The sequence below is a fragment of the Stenella coeruleoalba genome (genome assembly GCF_951394435.1).
Source record: "Stenella coeruleoalba genome assembly, chromosome: 15".
Taxonomy (NCBI): domain Eukaryota; kingdom Metazoa; phylum Chordata; class Mammalia; order Artiodactyla; family Delphinidae; genus Stenella; species Stenella coeruleoalba.
In genome coordinates this window covers 25,119,087-25,134,341 of record NC_137161.1, presented here as the reverse complement: position 1 = coordinate 25,134,341, position 15,255 = coordinate 25,119,087, and the positions used below count along the sequence as shown (strand labels likewise).

The window sequence follows — 15,255 nt, the reverse complement described above, 5'->3', positions numbered from 1 at the left end:
GGTGGTTGTGGGGGCATCTCGGGACCGGAACAGCCGCGGGAGCCTAGGCCCGGCGGCGGCTGCGGCGGCGGGTGGGTGGGGGGGTAGGGTGGTGCGTTCAAACCGGACAGGCACAGCGGGAGAGAGAAGGCCCTGGGAGAGAGCACCGAGAGCGGAACAGCCGTAGACGGCTGGCGCAGCGGGAGGGGAGCCTCGGACCAGAACAGCTGCCGCCGCTAGGGCCCGGGCGGCGCGCGGTTGGGGCTGGGGGGCAGTTTCCTGGAGGGAACAGCCGGGGGATAGTGTGCAAGCCAGGACGGGAACCGCGAGGCGAGCATGGCTGCACCGCGGACGCGAGGGCTGGGGAGGGCTGCATCCAGGGGGACCGTGGTGCAGCAGCGGCTGCGGGGGGAGAGGGGCTGAGTGAGGGGTCCTGACCATTAAGAACTTGTATTGAGCGCCAACTGTGTGCCTCGCGCTCTGACATAGTGTCTTCAATTCAGACCAGGAAAGGATCGGCGCCACCTGTGTGCAAGGCCAGGCCTTGGACCGAAACCAGCAAAGACGGGGTGACTACTTTGTGCACCATTATGGGGTGCAGAGTATTATAAACCCAGACCAAGAAAGGATGTGTGCCAACGGTGTAGTTGGCCGGGACGCCAAGTTACCAGACCCAAACCAGCAAACACCGCACCGACTGGTTGTCCCATGCTCTGCGAGATCCTAGGATGTGAATGGTCCTCAGGCTCTGGGAATTGTGAGCTTTGGAGACAGGCAAACACTGAGAGCCTCCATGTGCACTTGCTAGGAGTTGGAAAGGAAGCCTCAGAGAATTCAGGGCCATGGCACAGAGTTGATGCTAGGGGGATACAGACCCAAGAATGCTCTTGGAGGGATGAGATGAGTATACACATAATTAGAGTGCAAACTGAAAGTAGGCTGGACTAGTGGTATGTGGCCGAGGCTTTGAGTCCTGCAACTCCCCAGGAGGTGTCAGCTGTGTCTCTTAACATCTTGGAGGATCAGCTCTCTCACCACGAAATGTGTAATCCTCCCCACATCTGGGAAGGTTAAGTTTCAGGAATACTCGTTGGTAAGGGATGTAGAAATTATAGAATTATAGAAAAGGTAAACAGTAAAGATAACCTCAGCTGGTGTTCAGTGCTGTGATGGGTGATGGATGTGGAAGGCCAGGGTCATTGGTGGCTCCCTCTGGGAGGCCAACAGGATGGTGTGAGGCCTGCTTTCTCTCTAGGTTCATGGACTTCCTCAGTGTTTGAGTTTTCACTACAAGAATGTGTTCCTGTATTGAGTGATGAAGAAGGTAAAGGAAAAATCAGTTCCCGGGACTGTGTGATGCGTGCTGGGCTAGGAGAAGGGCAGCAGAACTGTGGGGATCCAGAGGTGACCCAGGCAGTGGGGACTGCATTTGCAAAGCCCTGGTGGGGAGAGAGGTCTAGGATTCACAGAAGTTCATGTGAGCAGCTAGAGATGAGGCTTCTGAACTTTGTCTTGGCATCAGTGTGGAACTAAGAAAGGGTTTCCAGCAGGGGAGCTGCACAAGCTAACGTATGTTTATTATAAAGTTCACCCTGGCTGCTCTGAGAACAGACAGGAGGGGTCAGAGTGGACGAGGGGAGGTGAGACCACTGCGGCTGTCCTGCGGGGAACTGATGGTGGCCTGGGCTCTGGGGACAGCTGTGGGGACGGAGGAAAAGTGGATCTGAGAGATATTTGGGAGACAGAGTAGGCTAGACTTGCTGAAGGACCGGAAATCAGGGTGTGAAGGGAGATAGGTTAAGGGAAGAATCCCTTAAGGTTAAGGGGTGCCCCAGGGGCTTTAGCTGGGTGGACAGTGGTGCCCTGTTCTTATTGATGAGGATTACTAGGAGAGGAACAAACTTAGGGGTGGGGAATGACACATTTGGTTTGAGTTTTACGTAGACAGTATTTTTTTCAAAGACAATTTCTTTAGAGCAGTTTTAGGTTTGCACAGTTGAGAGGAAGGTACAGAGACTTTCTGTATGCCTTTGATCCTACACATTCATGACCTCCCCTTTAATCAACATAACTCATCAGAGTGGTACATTTGTTACCAAGGATGAACCTGCATTGACACATCATAACCACCCGAAGTCCATAATTTATCTTGTTTCACTCTTGGTGGTGTACATTCTATTGGACCGTTGTATAATGACATATATCCATCTTTGTAATATTATTGTACAGAGTATTTTCACTGCCCTAAAAATCCTCTGTGCTCTGCCTATTCATCCCTCCCCCCACCCCTGGCAACCACTAATCTTTTTATTGTCTCCATAGTTTTGACAGGCAGTATTTTTTATTTTATTAAAAGAAAAATAGTCATTGATTTATTTTGGCTGCACTGGGTTTTAGTTGCAGCATGCAGCATCTTAGTTGCAGCATGCATGTGGGATTTAGCTGCCCCGACCAGGGATTGAACCCGGGCCCCCCGCATTGGGAGCGTGGAGTCCTACCCAGGCTGGACCACCAGGGAAGTCCCAATATATTTTTTAAAATAAATTTATTTATTTTATTTATTTATTTTTGGCTGTGTTGGGTCTTCATTGCTGCGTGGGCTTTTTCTCCAGTTGCGGGGAGCGGGGGCTACTCTTCGTTGCGGTGCGCAGGCTTCTCATTGCGGTGGCTTCTCTTGTGGAGCATGAGCTCTAGGCACGCGGGCTTCAGTAGTTGGGGCTCGTGGGCTCTAGAGCGCAGGCTCAGTAGTCGTGGTGCACGGGCTTAGTCGCTCCGCAGCATGTGGGATCTTCTCGGACCAGGGCTCGAACCCGTGTCCCATGCATTGGCAGACGGATTCTTAACCACTGCGCCACCAGGGAAGCCCCCAATATTTTTTTTAAATTAAACTTTTTATTTTGAAATACTTTTTTTTCTGTAGATTCACGTGCAGTTGTAGAAATAATACAGAGAGATTCCATTTATCCTTTACTTAGTTTCCCACAATGTAACATCTTGTAAAACTATCCTATAGTCTTATAACCAGTCGACATACAGAACAGTCCTGTCACTACAAGATGTTGCCCTTTTATGGCCCCACCCACCTCCTTCCCCTTCTCCCCATCCCTGATGTCCACCAACCACACTAATCTGTTCTCCATTTCTAAAATATTATCATTTCAAGAATGTCATGTAGGGCTTCCCTGGTGGCACAGTGGCTGAGAGTCTGCCTGCCAATGCAGGGGACACGGGTTCGAGCCCTGGTCTGGGAAGATCCCACATTAAACGGAGCAACTAGGCCCGTGAGCCACAACTACTGCGCCTGCGCGTCTGGAGCCTGTGCTCCGCAACAAGAGAGGCCGCGACAGTGAGAGGCCCCCGCTCGCCGCAACTAGAGAAAGTCCTCGCACAGAAACGAAGACCCAACACAGCCGAAAATAAATAAATAAATTTATAAAAAAGAATGTCATGTAATTGGAATCATAAAGTATGTAACCTTAGAGACTGGCTTTTTTCACTCATTGTAATTCCCTGGAGATCCGTCCAAGTTGTTGCTTGTATCAACAGGTTGCTCCTTTTTATTGCTGAGCAGCGCTCCGTGGTATGGATGCACTGCAGTTTGTTTAACTGTTCACCCACTGAAGGACATCTGACTTGTTTCCAGTTTTTTACTATTATGAATAAAACTGCTATGAACATTCATGTACAGATTTGCACACAAATGCTGACATACAGTTTTGCATTAGATGATAGAAGATTTACTGAAGCTCCTTCTGGAGGAGCATGAACCCCAGGTTTGAAACTCCAGATATTAGGGAGAACTAAATGAGGGCAAGTGAGGATTCTCAGGGAGAGTGTAAGAGGGAGAGGAGAGAGAGCCAGATGGAAGGAAGCCTTCAAAAATAGAAACATTTAGGGGATGGACAGGAGAAGAGAGTAAAGGAGGCTGGGAAAGAGCGAGCAGAGAGGTAGGGGAAGACCCAGGAAGGGTGGCGCCCTGGAGCCCGAGAATGGTGATTCTGGTGGAATGATGGGGGCTTAAGCCCCACTGGAGTGGCTGAAGGAGGACTGGGAGGTGGGCAGAGGAGATGGAGGATGTAGCCAACTCTCATTGGATGCTTGATGTTGAAGGGAGGAGAGATGAGAACATGAGTTCGAGGGAGGCCATTCTAGAGAAACCTGAGTGTGTGTAGCCGCTGCTGGGAAAGAGTTGTGGGCACAGTGTGAGATGGGCCAGCTAGCGGAGAACGGCTTCTGAAGGAGCTGGAGGAGGTGGAGAGAAGGGCTGGCCTCAGGAGGCACACAACCTGCACTGTGACCAGGGAAAGTATGCATTCAGTTTGGCTGCAGGAGCTAATGGTTCTAGTTACCTTTCAGTTAGAAGCTGGGGCAGGTGTCCAGGTGAGAGGTTGGCTGTGAGGACAGAGAGAAGGAGGCGCCCTCTGGGTTATTGGGGAGGGAGGCAGTGTGCCTTGGTGGCCACTTAGATGTGAGGAGGCCTGTCTTCCAGCTGGTGACACGGCTGGACAGTGTACTACTGAGAACCTCCACAGTGACAACTGGTTGGAAAACGTGGACGTAGGCAGCTTCTCAAGAGTCCCCCCGACCACAATCCAGATTACGCTGTTTATTGAGGAACTGAAAAAACAAGCACACATTGGAAAACAAGAGAAGCCCAAGTGCAAACAGATATGTGGGATTTGTGGGGTGTGGATGGGGAAGACTTAGTAACATGATTTCCAGAGGGCTTGTTGCATTTCGGATTAGATTCAGCCATGAGTCAGAGAGAAGCCCAACCCAGCAGTGGCTTAAACAGGCTAGAAGTTTATTTCTCTCATGTGGGAGTCCAGAAAGAGGCAGTCTAGAGCTGTGACAGTGGCTGTGTTCTACAAGGTGCTCAGAGACCCAGAATCTTTCCAGTCTTTTGCCCTGTAGTGCCCTTGTCCTCATGATCTGGGATGGTGGCTAGAGTTCCCACCATCATCTTCTTGTTCTAGGAAGCAGGATGGAGGATCGGACAGAGAAGGGGGGTCACGTGCCAGGCAGCTTTTAAGAAAACTTCCCCAGAGCTCCCGTTGACCAGAACTTAGACATTCCTAGCTGCAAGAGTGGCTGGGAGGTGTAATCTTTATTCTGGGGCCATGTTCCCAGCCAAAAATCTTGGGATCTATTGCAATAGAAGTTGGAGAGAAAGCATTTCAGTGCACAGACAGACATTTTTGCCGTGGGGGCCTTGCAATGGGTCTGGCTTGTAAGGGTGAAGTCAGGGCGGGATGCTGGGCCCACCTTCCAGAAAGCCTGCTTTTTTTTCTTCAGGAATGGACAATCAGACTGTCCTAGCTGTCCAGTCACTGTTGGATGGCCAAGGAGCAGTTTCTGATCCAACAGGCCAGAGCGTCAATGCACCCCCTGCTATCCAGCCACTGGGTGAGTATCTGCTCAGGTTCACCAGTGGGAAGGGTAAGTAGCTTCCTGTGAAAACCAGGTGGGGCTGATGAGGGGGTGTGGGAGTGAACTGCCCACTGTGGTTCCCAGGTTGTCCTCTCACGTCTGAAGCCTCTCCCCTTCCTCCCAGCCTGGATCTTCAGGCTCAGACTTTTCTCTGCTTAGCTCTGAGGACAGTCTTTTTCAGTCACTTAGTGAATGTGGGGATCATGACAGAGAATGACTAGGAGCCCCGATGCTTAGCAATGCTTGTCCCTTTGACCCAAAGTCATTTCTCAGCTTCCCCTCTATGAAGCTAAGCATGAATCTGTCCAATTTACAGCCCAGGCCCTTGCGACACACAGAGGGCAACGAACTTCCTTTAGAGCCTGTGTGAGTCTAGGTGTTCATCCATTCATTCTACAAAGATTTTTGAGTACTTGGGAACCATGCTGGGGACAGAGAGACACACACCTGAGTTTGAATCCTTGTTCACATAGTTTGGCTCTGTGACCTTGGGCAAGTGAGTTAACCTCTCTGTGCCCTCAGTTTCCACATCTGTAAAATGGGGATAATAGTCCTACCTCATAGGAATCTTGTGAGGGTGCTTGGGATTCGGTTTTAGCTGTTATAAATAAGAAATGCAAGTTTCTTGTAGTTTGTACAAGATTAAAGTTTATTTCTTTGTTGCGTAAGTCCTGATGACTCAGACCCCTTCTTTCATATGGCTCTGAGGCTCTCATCATGCGGTCCAAGATGGCTGCTCCAACCTCCCACTTTCACTTCCACACTCCAGCCAACAGGAAGGGAAGAAAGAAGGAAGTAGAAGTCATACCCCTTCCTTTTAGGAGGAAGTTGTGTAGACAGTATACTTCTCTTCTCCTATTGGTCAGAATTCAGTCACATGACATGTCTAGCTGCAAAAAAGTCTGGGAAATATGGTCTTTAACTAGATGGCCGTGTTTCTCACTAAAATTTGTATTACATTTTAAGAAGGAAGAGTGAATATTGAATAACAATTAGACATTTCTGCCACAACATATCAAGAGCTTGGCACAGTGCATGACCTGTGGTGGGCCTTCAATAATGGATGGTGTTAACTGTAGCTGATCATTGATTTAGTTTCTCATGCATTCAGCAGACATCCACTGAAGGCCTCCTATGTGCCCAGAAAATATTTTAGTTATGGTGATAAATAAGAGATATTTCCTTCCCTTAGGAAATATGGTGGTGATGGGAAAAATGTGATAAGAGAGGCTTGCCCAGAGGAAGGAACTGTGAACACTGCTTGAGGAGGGCTTCCTGGGGGAAGTGACATCTGAGCTGAACCTTGCAGAATGAGTTGTTCTGAGAGAGGCAGCTTGGCAGGGAGGACAGGGGATGCAAGGGCACTGAGGAGTGTGATCATGCAGCCCATTTGGGGACTGGTGAATAAATTCAGGCAGGATAAAGATTCTGAATGTCTCAACTTTTGAAGCGAACCCACCTTACGATTTCCTGATTTCTAATTTTTTGATTCCTGGGCGAACCTGGCTGGATATTCCTTCAGGTGCCAGCATGGTTTGAAAGCTCGTAGGAAGCACAGAGTTGATGCTTGACCCTCATGCGTTGAGTCATGGAATGCCGTTACTTTGCCTTTCTCATGGTCCAGCCACGGGCCTCCCGTTTCTCTCTGTGATGCCCCCTCCTTTTTTCTTGCTTTTTTTCGTTATTTCCCTCCCTCTGCTGCTCTGTGGGCATGACCCCTAGATGATGAAGATGTCTTTCTCTGCGGGAAGTGTAAGAAGCAGTTCAACTCACTGCCGGCGTTTATGACCCACAAGCGGGAACAGTGCCAGGGGAGTGCCCCACCCCTGGCCACAGTCTCCCTGGCTACCAACAGCATCTACACACCTTCGGCAGCACCCACAGCAGTCCAGCAGGCCCCGCCTCCTGCCAATCGCCAGGTATTTATCCATTCGTTTGTTCATTTATCTAGTCAAGTCTTTTTTGAGCACCCACTGTGTGTCAGGCACTGTGTGGGCACTGGGGGTACAGGGTTGGACAAACAGACCAGGTCACTGCCTTCATGGCATTGAGTGAGATAGATAGTACCCAAACAGATGTGTAGAGATGTACTTTTCCCAGGATAAGTGCAGAGAGATAAGGGATGTCAAGACAGGGATGGGAGCTTTTGCCCTTTTGTATGTGGGGCTCTGGGACGAGCTCTGTGAAGAGGTGACATTTGTGCAGAGACCTAGGGAGGTGAGAAATAGTCATGAAGCTACTTTGGGGAAGAGTATTCCAGGGGGCCGGATCAGCAAGTGCAAAGGTCCTGAGGCGGAAGCGTGCTGGCTTTATTCCAGGAACAGCAAGGAGGTGAGAGTGGCTAGAGCTGAGTGAGTGAGTGAGGAGGGTGAGAGGTGATAAGGTCAGGGAGGCAATAGGGGGATCCTGGCAAATCGTGTCGGTCTGTGGGCTTTTACTCTGCATGAGATGGGAACCATTGGAGGGTTTTGAGCAGAAGAGGGATATAGTCTGATTTACACTTTAACTAGGTCACTGTAGCTGCTGTAGGCAGTAGATTTTGATGGGAGTCAAGAGAGAAATCCAGGAGCCTGATTAGGGTGCTACTGTACAAATCCAGGCAGTGGGTAGTGGTGGCTTGACCAGGATAGTGGCAGTGGAGGTGGAGAGAAGGGGTGAGATTTTCAAAATATTTAGAAGGTGGAGCTGACAGAGCTTGTGGATGGATTGGATGTAGGGTGTGAGCTTAAGAGGAGTCAAGGATGACTAGAGTTGGAGTTGCCATTAACCGAAGTGGGGAAAACAACAAGGAGAAGGTTTGTGTGTGTGTGGGGGTATCAGGAGTTCAGCTGCTCATGTTGAATTTGAGATGCCCATTGGACCTTTAAGTGGAGGCAGTGAAGATGCAGACAGATACACAAGTCTGGAGGTCACAGGGCAGGCTGTGGGTATCTGGAGAAGCTTGCAGAGTTCTCAGTCAGGAACACAGTTCTGGAGCAAAGACACTGTGGGTGGGAGCTCAGAGGGATTAAAGACTCCTCTAGGGAGAGTGGGAGGGAGGGAGATGCAAGAGGGAAGAGATATGGGAACATATGTATATGTATAACTGATTCACTTTGTTATAAAGCAGAAACTAACACATCATTGTAAAGCAATTATACCCCAATAAAGATGTTTTTAAAAAAAAAAAAATAGGGGGCTGGGCATGTCCCAGGATGCCAGGTCACGGGGTCAGGTTTCCCTCTGGCTTCCTCTTGTCTCCTTATTCCTCTAAAACATTATCTTCACCCATTGTATAGACATAATTCCTGCCATCAAGATAAAAGTGTTCACCTCCAGATCCATAGGACATGTACATTTTCAAGTTACCATAGACATCTTCTAACACAGAACAGTCATTTTCTCACTCCTTGATTATGAGTTTTGTTAGTAGAAAATGTTCCTTCTCCCCCCACTCCCTTTTTTTTTTTTTTTTCAGTAGGAGAGAGGAAAATTCTTCCAGTCCTGGGCAAGGAAAAAACTTTAGAACACAATCCGTTGTTAATGGGCAGACACGAATCCCTCTGCCTAAGTGAGTTGGATGGACGTGAAAATGATTTCCCATTTTTTTTTTTTTTTTTTGTGGTACGCGGGCCTCTCACCGTTGTGGCCTCTCCCGTTGCGGAGCACAGGCTCCGGAAGCGCAGGCTCAGCGGCCATGGCTCACGGGCCCAGCCGCTCCGCGGCATGTGGGATCTTCCCGGACCGGGGCACGAATCCGTGTCCCCTGCATCGGCAGGCGGACTCTCAACCACTGCGCCACCAGGGAAGCCCTGATTTCCCATTTTTTGTCTCAGCCTAATGCATGTGACATTGTAAAAATACATGTCACTGCCTTTCCTGGCCATGACATGGGGTGTGTCCCTAGACTGCCTGGGTTGTCCTTGCTTGGTTGAGGGCAAGGACATCCTGTTTGAGCAGGGACTCTGGGTTCAGGGGCCCAGTTGCTGCTGTCCCCAGGGATCCTCCAGACAGATGACTTAGGAAGATGCCAGGAAAGAAAGGCAACAAATAAACAAAGCAAAACACGCTTTACATCTGCTGACAGGAATAGTCACTGCATGTTTGACACCCTCTTGTAAGGTCTGCCTTTCATCCTTGCTGTTAACCTGAGAGCATATAATTATACTTTCACATACTTACTTAAGTACGCACAGGAATTACATAGTAGTATCGTTTTAGATTTTTAAAGATGAGGGTATATAATGTACATGTTATTGTATAATTTGATTTTCCATGCAATACCTCTTACCTGCTCTCTGTAGTATTCTATCCATGACTATATTGTAGTTTTTGATCTATTCTCCTACTGATGGACATCAAGGTTATTTCCAGTTTTTCACTATTAGAAACAAGGCTGTGCAGAGTACTCTTTTTCTGTGGACTCCCTGTGGACAGGTGTGAGTGTTTCTCTAGGACAGAGGCCCAGAAGGATTGTTGCTGGGTCACAGGGTATATGCCTTACATGGAGGTGTGACTTATTCTCCTCGTTTGATAGACGAGGGAATGGAGGTTGAGAGAGGTGGAGTGACTTTCCCAGGGTCACATGGCAGGGAGCAGTAGCAGAAGTGGAAATAGAATCCAGGTCTGTGGGACTCCAGAACCCAGATCTTTTGCATCATGCCATCTGCTTCCTTCCACAGTCTCAGGCGTGTTCTTTCTCTCCCTTCCTCTCCCTTCCTCTCTGTCTCTCTCTCTCTCTCTCTCTCACTGTCCAGATCTCCACGTACATTACCGTGCCCCCATCCCCACTGATCCAGACCCTGGTGCAGGGGAACATCTTGGTAAGCGATGACGTGCTCATGTCTGCCATGTCGGCCTTCACGTCCCTGGACCAGCCCATGCCCCAGGGCCCCCCGCCTGTGCAGGTAAGAAGGTGGCCAGTTTCTCACGGGATCTTGCTTCTAGGCCTGCATGTTGACTCCTGCAGATTCAGAATCTTGTAGAGAGAAGGGGGCTTGGCCCCAACTCTCCCTCAAGCTAAGGAGGCCTGTCAGCTTCCCCTTGGCCAGCCCTGCTGTGGGTGGGGAAGCTGCCGCATTCAGCTGGGACCCAGAACATGACTTTGGGGTTTCATAGCCACACTCCAGTTGTTTTGACTCCTATTTTTATTCTTAACAGAAGTGTTCCATGTGCATTAGAAAAACACTAGAAAGTACACAATAGAAAAGTAAAAAAAAAAATTTTTTTTTTTTTAAATTATTCTCAACTGGAAAGTAGAGAGACATGGCAACTGACTGAATTTACAATTCTTGGCTGGATCCTGTATTGGGTGGGGTGTGGGGGAAGCGGTAAAGGCCTTATTGGGACACTTGGGGAGATTAGAATTTGGAGGAATCTGAATATTTTATTTTATTTATTAAAAAAATATTTATTTGGTTGTGCTGGGTCTTTAGTTGCGGCAGGTGGGCTCCTTAGTTGAGGCTCACCAGCTCCTTAGTTGAAGCTCATGGGCTCCTAAGTTGTGGCAGGAGGGCTCCTTAGTTGTGGCATGTGAACTCTTAGTTGTGGCATGCATGTGGGATCTAGTTCCCTGACCAGGGATTGAACCCAGGCATCCTGCCCTGGGAGCACAGAGTCTTAACCACTGCGCCACCAGGGAAGTCCCGGAATCTGAATATTTTAGATAATAGTATTATATCAATATTCAATTTCCCATGTATGATCATTGAATTGTGGTTATATAGGAGAATGCCCTTGTTCTTAGGAGATGCATCTGAGTACAGTTTTAAGGAATAAAGTGTCGTGATGTCTGTAACTAACTTTCAAGTGGCTTGACAAAGCACAAATATGTGTATGTGTGTGTACACACACACACACAGACATTGCAGCTGTAGCAAAATGGTAGCAACTGATGAATTAGATGAAGTATAAAGACTGTTCATTGTATTCTTTTTGCAACCTTTCTGTAGGTTTGAAACTTTACAGAATTAAAATTGGGAAATCAGGGAATTCCTTGGTGGTCCAGTGGTTAGGACTCCACGTTTCTACTGCCAAGGGCCCGGGTTCAATCCCTGGTTGGGGAACTAAAGTCCCACAAGCCAGACGGTGCTGCCAAAAAAAAAAAAAGAAAAAATTGGGAAATCAGTCAATCAGTCAATCACCCTTACTCTCTCTACCCAAAGAAAACACTGCCAAAATTTTGGTGTCTGGCTTTCCTGACCTTCGAATGCACATAGAGGGACTTCACTGGCGTTCCAGTGGATAAGACTCCACGCTCCCAATGTAGGGGGCCCAGGTTTGATTCCTGGTCAGGGAACTAGATCCCACATGCATGCTGCAACTAAGAGTTCGCATGTCGGGATTCTCTGGTGGTGCAGTGGTTAAGAATCCGCCTGCCAATGCAGGGGACGTGTGTATGAGCCCTGGTCTGGGAAGATCCCACATGCCTCGGAGCAACTAAGCCTGTGCACCACAACTCCTGAATCCTGTGCGCCCTAGAGCCAGTGCTCTGCAACAAGAGAAGCCACCCCAATGAGAAGCCTGTGCACCACAATGAAGAGTGACCCCCACTCGCCGCAACTAGAGAAAGCCCGCGTGCAGCAGTGAAGACCCAATGCAGTCAAGAATAAACAAACAAACAAATAAATAAATAAAAGTGTTCGCGTGCCACAGCTAAGGAGCCCATGTGCTGCAACTAAGGAGCTGGCAACCCACAACTAAGAAGCCCTCGAGCTGCAACTAAGAAACTTGCCTGCTGCAACTAAGGAGCCCGCCTGCCACAACTAAGACAGTGCAACCAAATAAATAAATATTTAAAAGAAAAGAAAAGAAAAGACTCAGATGTGTATGTTTTAAATATATTTATTTAAAAAGCTATTTCTGGGACTTCCCTGGTAGTGCAGGGGTTAAGAATCCGCCTGACAATGCAGGGGACATGGGTTCGAGCCCTGGTCCGGGAAGATCCCACATGCTGTGGAGCAACTAAACCCGTATGCCACAGCTACTGAGCCTGCTCTCTAGAGCCTGCAAGCTACAACTACTGAGCCCGTGTGCCACAACTACTGAAGCCTGTGCGCCTAGAGCCCATGCTCTGCAACAAGAGAAGCCACTGCAATGAGAAGCCCGCGCACCACAATGAAGAGTAGCCCCTGCTCACCACAACTAGAGAAAGCCTGCGCGCAGCAACAAAGACCCAATGCAGCCAGAAAAAAAAAAAAAAGCTATTTCTGGGCTTCCCTGGTGGCGCAGTGGTTAAGGATCTGCCTAGCCAATGCAGGGGACACAGGTTTGAGCCCTGGTCCGGGAAGATTCCACATGCTGTGGATCAACTAAGCCCATGCGCCACAACTGCAGAGCCTGCGCCCTAGAGCCTGTGAGCCACAACTACTGAGCCCATGTGCCACAACTACTGAGCCCACGCACCTAGAGCCCATGCTCCACAACAAGAGAAGCCACTGCAATGAGAAGCCCGTGCACTGCAACGAAAAGCGGCCCCCACTTGCCGCAACTAGAGAAAGCCCGTGCACAGCAACAAAAGACCCAAACGAGGCCAAAAATAAAAATTAAATTTAAAAAAATACGTACATATCTATATATATACACACATCTATATAAATGGGTCAGGCTATATGCACTGTTGTGGAACTTGCTTTTCTTACTTTGCCTTTTGTATAACATCATTCTCTTTCTATGCCTACAACCCTACATCAGTATTCCCAAAGTGTTCCTTAGAACAGTGGCTCCTTGGGATTTTCCAATAGAAAAAGGATCCCTGGTCAAAGCAGGCTGTGAGGGCGGCATTCTGCCTCTTCCCTTGCACTGTCCCTGGGTTCTTCCTGCAGTAAAGGAATACTTTTGATTTTGTCACCCCCAATTTTTCTCTAGACATATATGACTATGGAACCCAAGGAACAGCAATTAAGAGAGACACCCTTTAATGAAATATTGATCAGCACCATCACTTTTTTTTATTTTTATTTCTGTGGTATGCAGGCCTCTCACTGTTGTGGCCTCTCCCGTTGCAGAGCACAGGCTCCGGACGCGCAGGCTCAGTGGCCATGGCTCACGGGTGCAGCCGCTCTGCGGCATGTGGTATCCTCCCGGACCGGGGCACGAACCCACGTCCCCTGCATCGGTAGGCGGACTCTCAACCACTGCGCCACCAGGGAAGCCCAGCACCATCACTTTAACAACCACAAAGGGTTCTGTTCCATTCCATGTGGATGGACCATCCTCTGTTTAGCCAGGCTTCCATGGAAGGACATTTAGGTCGTTGCCATTTTTTGCTGTTATAAAAACTACTGGAATACCATCCACGTATGGTTATCTTTGCCCACCTGCTTGGTTATTTTTGTAGAAAAAATAATTATTTTTGTAGAATCAATTTCTAGAAGTCATTGGCTGTGTTTCGGGGATCCATGCCACCAGCACATTTGGTGACTCTCTAGAAAGACTCCCAGAACTCAGGATGGTTGTGCTCATGGCTGTGGTTTATTAGGTAAAAGGATACACAGCAGGATCAGCAAGGGAAAAAGACCCAGCAGCTGAAGTCTGGAGAAAATTAACATTCTTCCAAGTCTCCAAAGTGTTCTCTCTCAGGGAAGTGGCGGGGCTGCATACAGCATGCATCTTCCTTCAGCAGAAAAGAGCAGCAACACGTGCACAGTGTTTCTGCCAGGGAAGCACACCTGCGACTCTAAGGCCAGGGCTTTCATTGGGGATCGGTCACGCAGGCACCCAGCCACAAACAAAAATTCCAGACCCCCATGTGGGAAGGAGGGGTTCATCATCAATCACACTGTTTGTGCGAACAGTCTAGCTGGGTTGTTGTAGGGTCAGTGCCCAGGTGGGCAAAATAGCCTTATCAACATAGGAAACCTTCTGCAAGGCACGTTCTCAAATGCCAGTTCAGAGTCAGTCTCTCAAGCAAGCCCTTCTAAAGACAACAACATTAGGCCTGCTCTGTGAGCTCATTTCTGCACAAGCTGGGCCATTTTTGCTGACTGTCATGGAGAAAAGGGATAGCAACGCCAGACTGATGGCTCCTCGAACTCTCCCATGACGTTGTTTCCATGCCCTCTCTCAGCCCCGTCCTCTGAGCTGCCTATGAGTGGCTGTTCTTTCCACATGGCTGGCTGAGGCAAATGTCCTTCCCCACTGATAAATCAGACAGCTGGTATCAAGAGGCTGTGACACTTTAATTTTCTCTTCTGATTTCAGAGTAGCCTGAACATGCATTCCGCGCCGAGCTACCTCACCCAGCCTCCACCTCCTCCTCCACCCCCTCCACCACTGCCTCCACCTCCACCCCCCCAGCCTCCACCACCCCCATCCCAGAGCCTGGGTCCCCCCGGGCGTCCCAACCCCGGCGGGAATGGCGTGGTGGAGGTGTATAGTGCCACAGCACCCCTGACTGGGAGTGGAACGGTGGAGATCCAGGCATTGGGAATGCAGCCCTACCCACCCTTGGAGGTGAGCAGACGCTGGGGCTTGGGGTGAAGGGGGAGAAACTGGTCATGGTCATCATGGGTAACCTGAACCTTTTCTGAACACCAGCTGTGTGCCAGACACTGCTAGAGATACCATGGAGGGCAAAACCAGATCGAGCCATTACACGTGTAAATGTAAAATGCAAACCACGAGAAACTGGAATGAAGTAGAGGTTGTAGCAGAAATACAAGCTGCCCTCAGGGAATGCTCAGGACAGTCAAGAGAATACCTGCCTTTTGGGGAAAGGATTCCAAAAAATTACATATGTGAGTGTCTCATATTTTTTAACAAGCTAGGTATATTGGTTAGCTATAGCCTTGTAAGAAATAGCCACCAAACCTCAGTGGTATATAGGAAAAAGTGTTTATTCTTCTCACGTCTGCAGTGCTCAGCTTG

The 15,255-nt window shown here is 48.9% G+C and overlaps 1 protein-coding gene across 2 annotated transcripts in view; it reads left to right on the top strand.

Moving 5' to 3' along the window:
• Positions 1–15,255, top strand: part of ZNF341 (zinc finger protein 341) — a 44,446-nt gene that overhangs the window by 302 nt on the left and 28,889 nt on the right. Inside the window, exons 2-5 of one of the 2 annotated variants that reach the window (XM_079944973.1) lie at positions 5,275–5,385; positions 7,132–7,328; positions 10,146–10,295; positions 14,590–14,841. In XM_079944973.1, coding sequence (XP_079801099.1) covers positions 5,275–5,385; positions 7,132–7,328; positions 10,146–10,295; positions 14,590–14,841 — 710 coding nt within the window. The remainder of the gene's footprint in view (positions 1–5,274; positions 5,386–7,131; positions 7,329–10,145; positions 10,296–14,589; positions 14,842–15,255) is intronic. The other variant, XM_079944974.1, reaches the window with a different exon arrangement.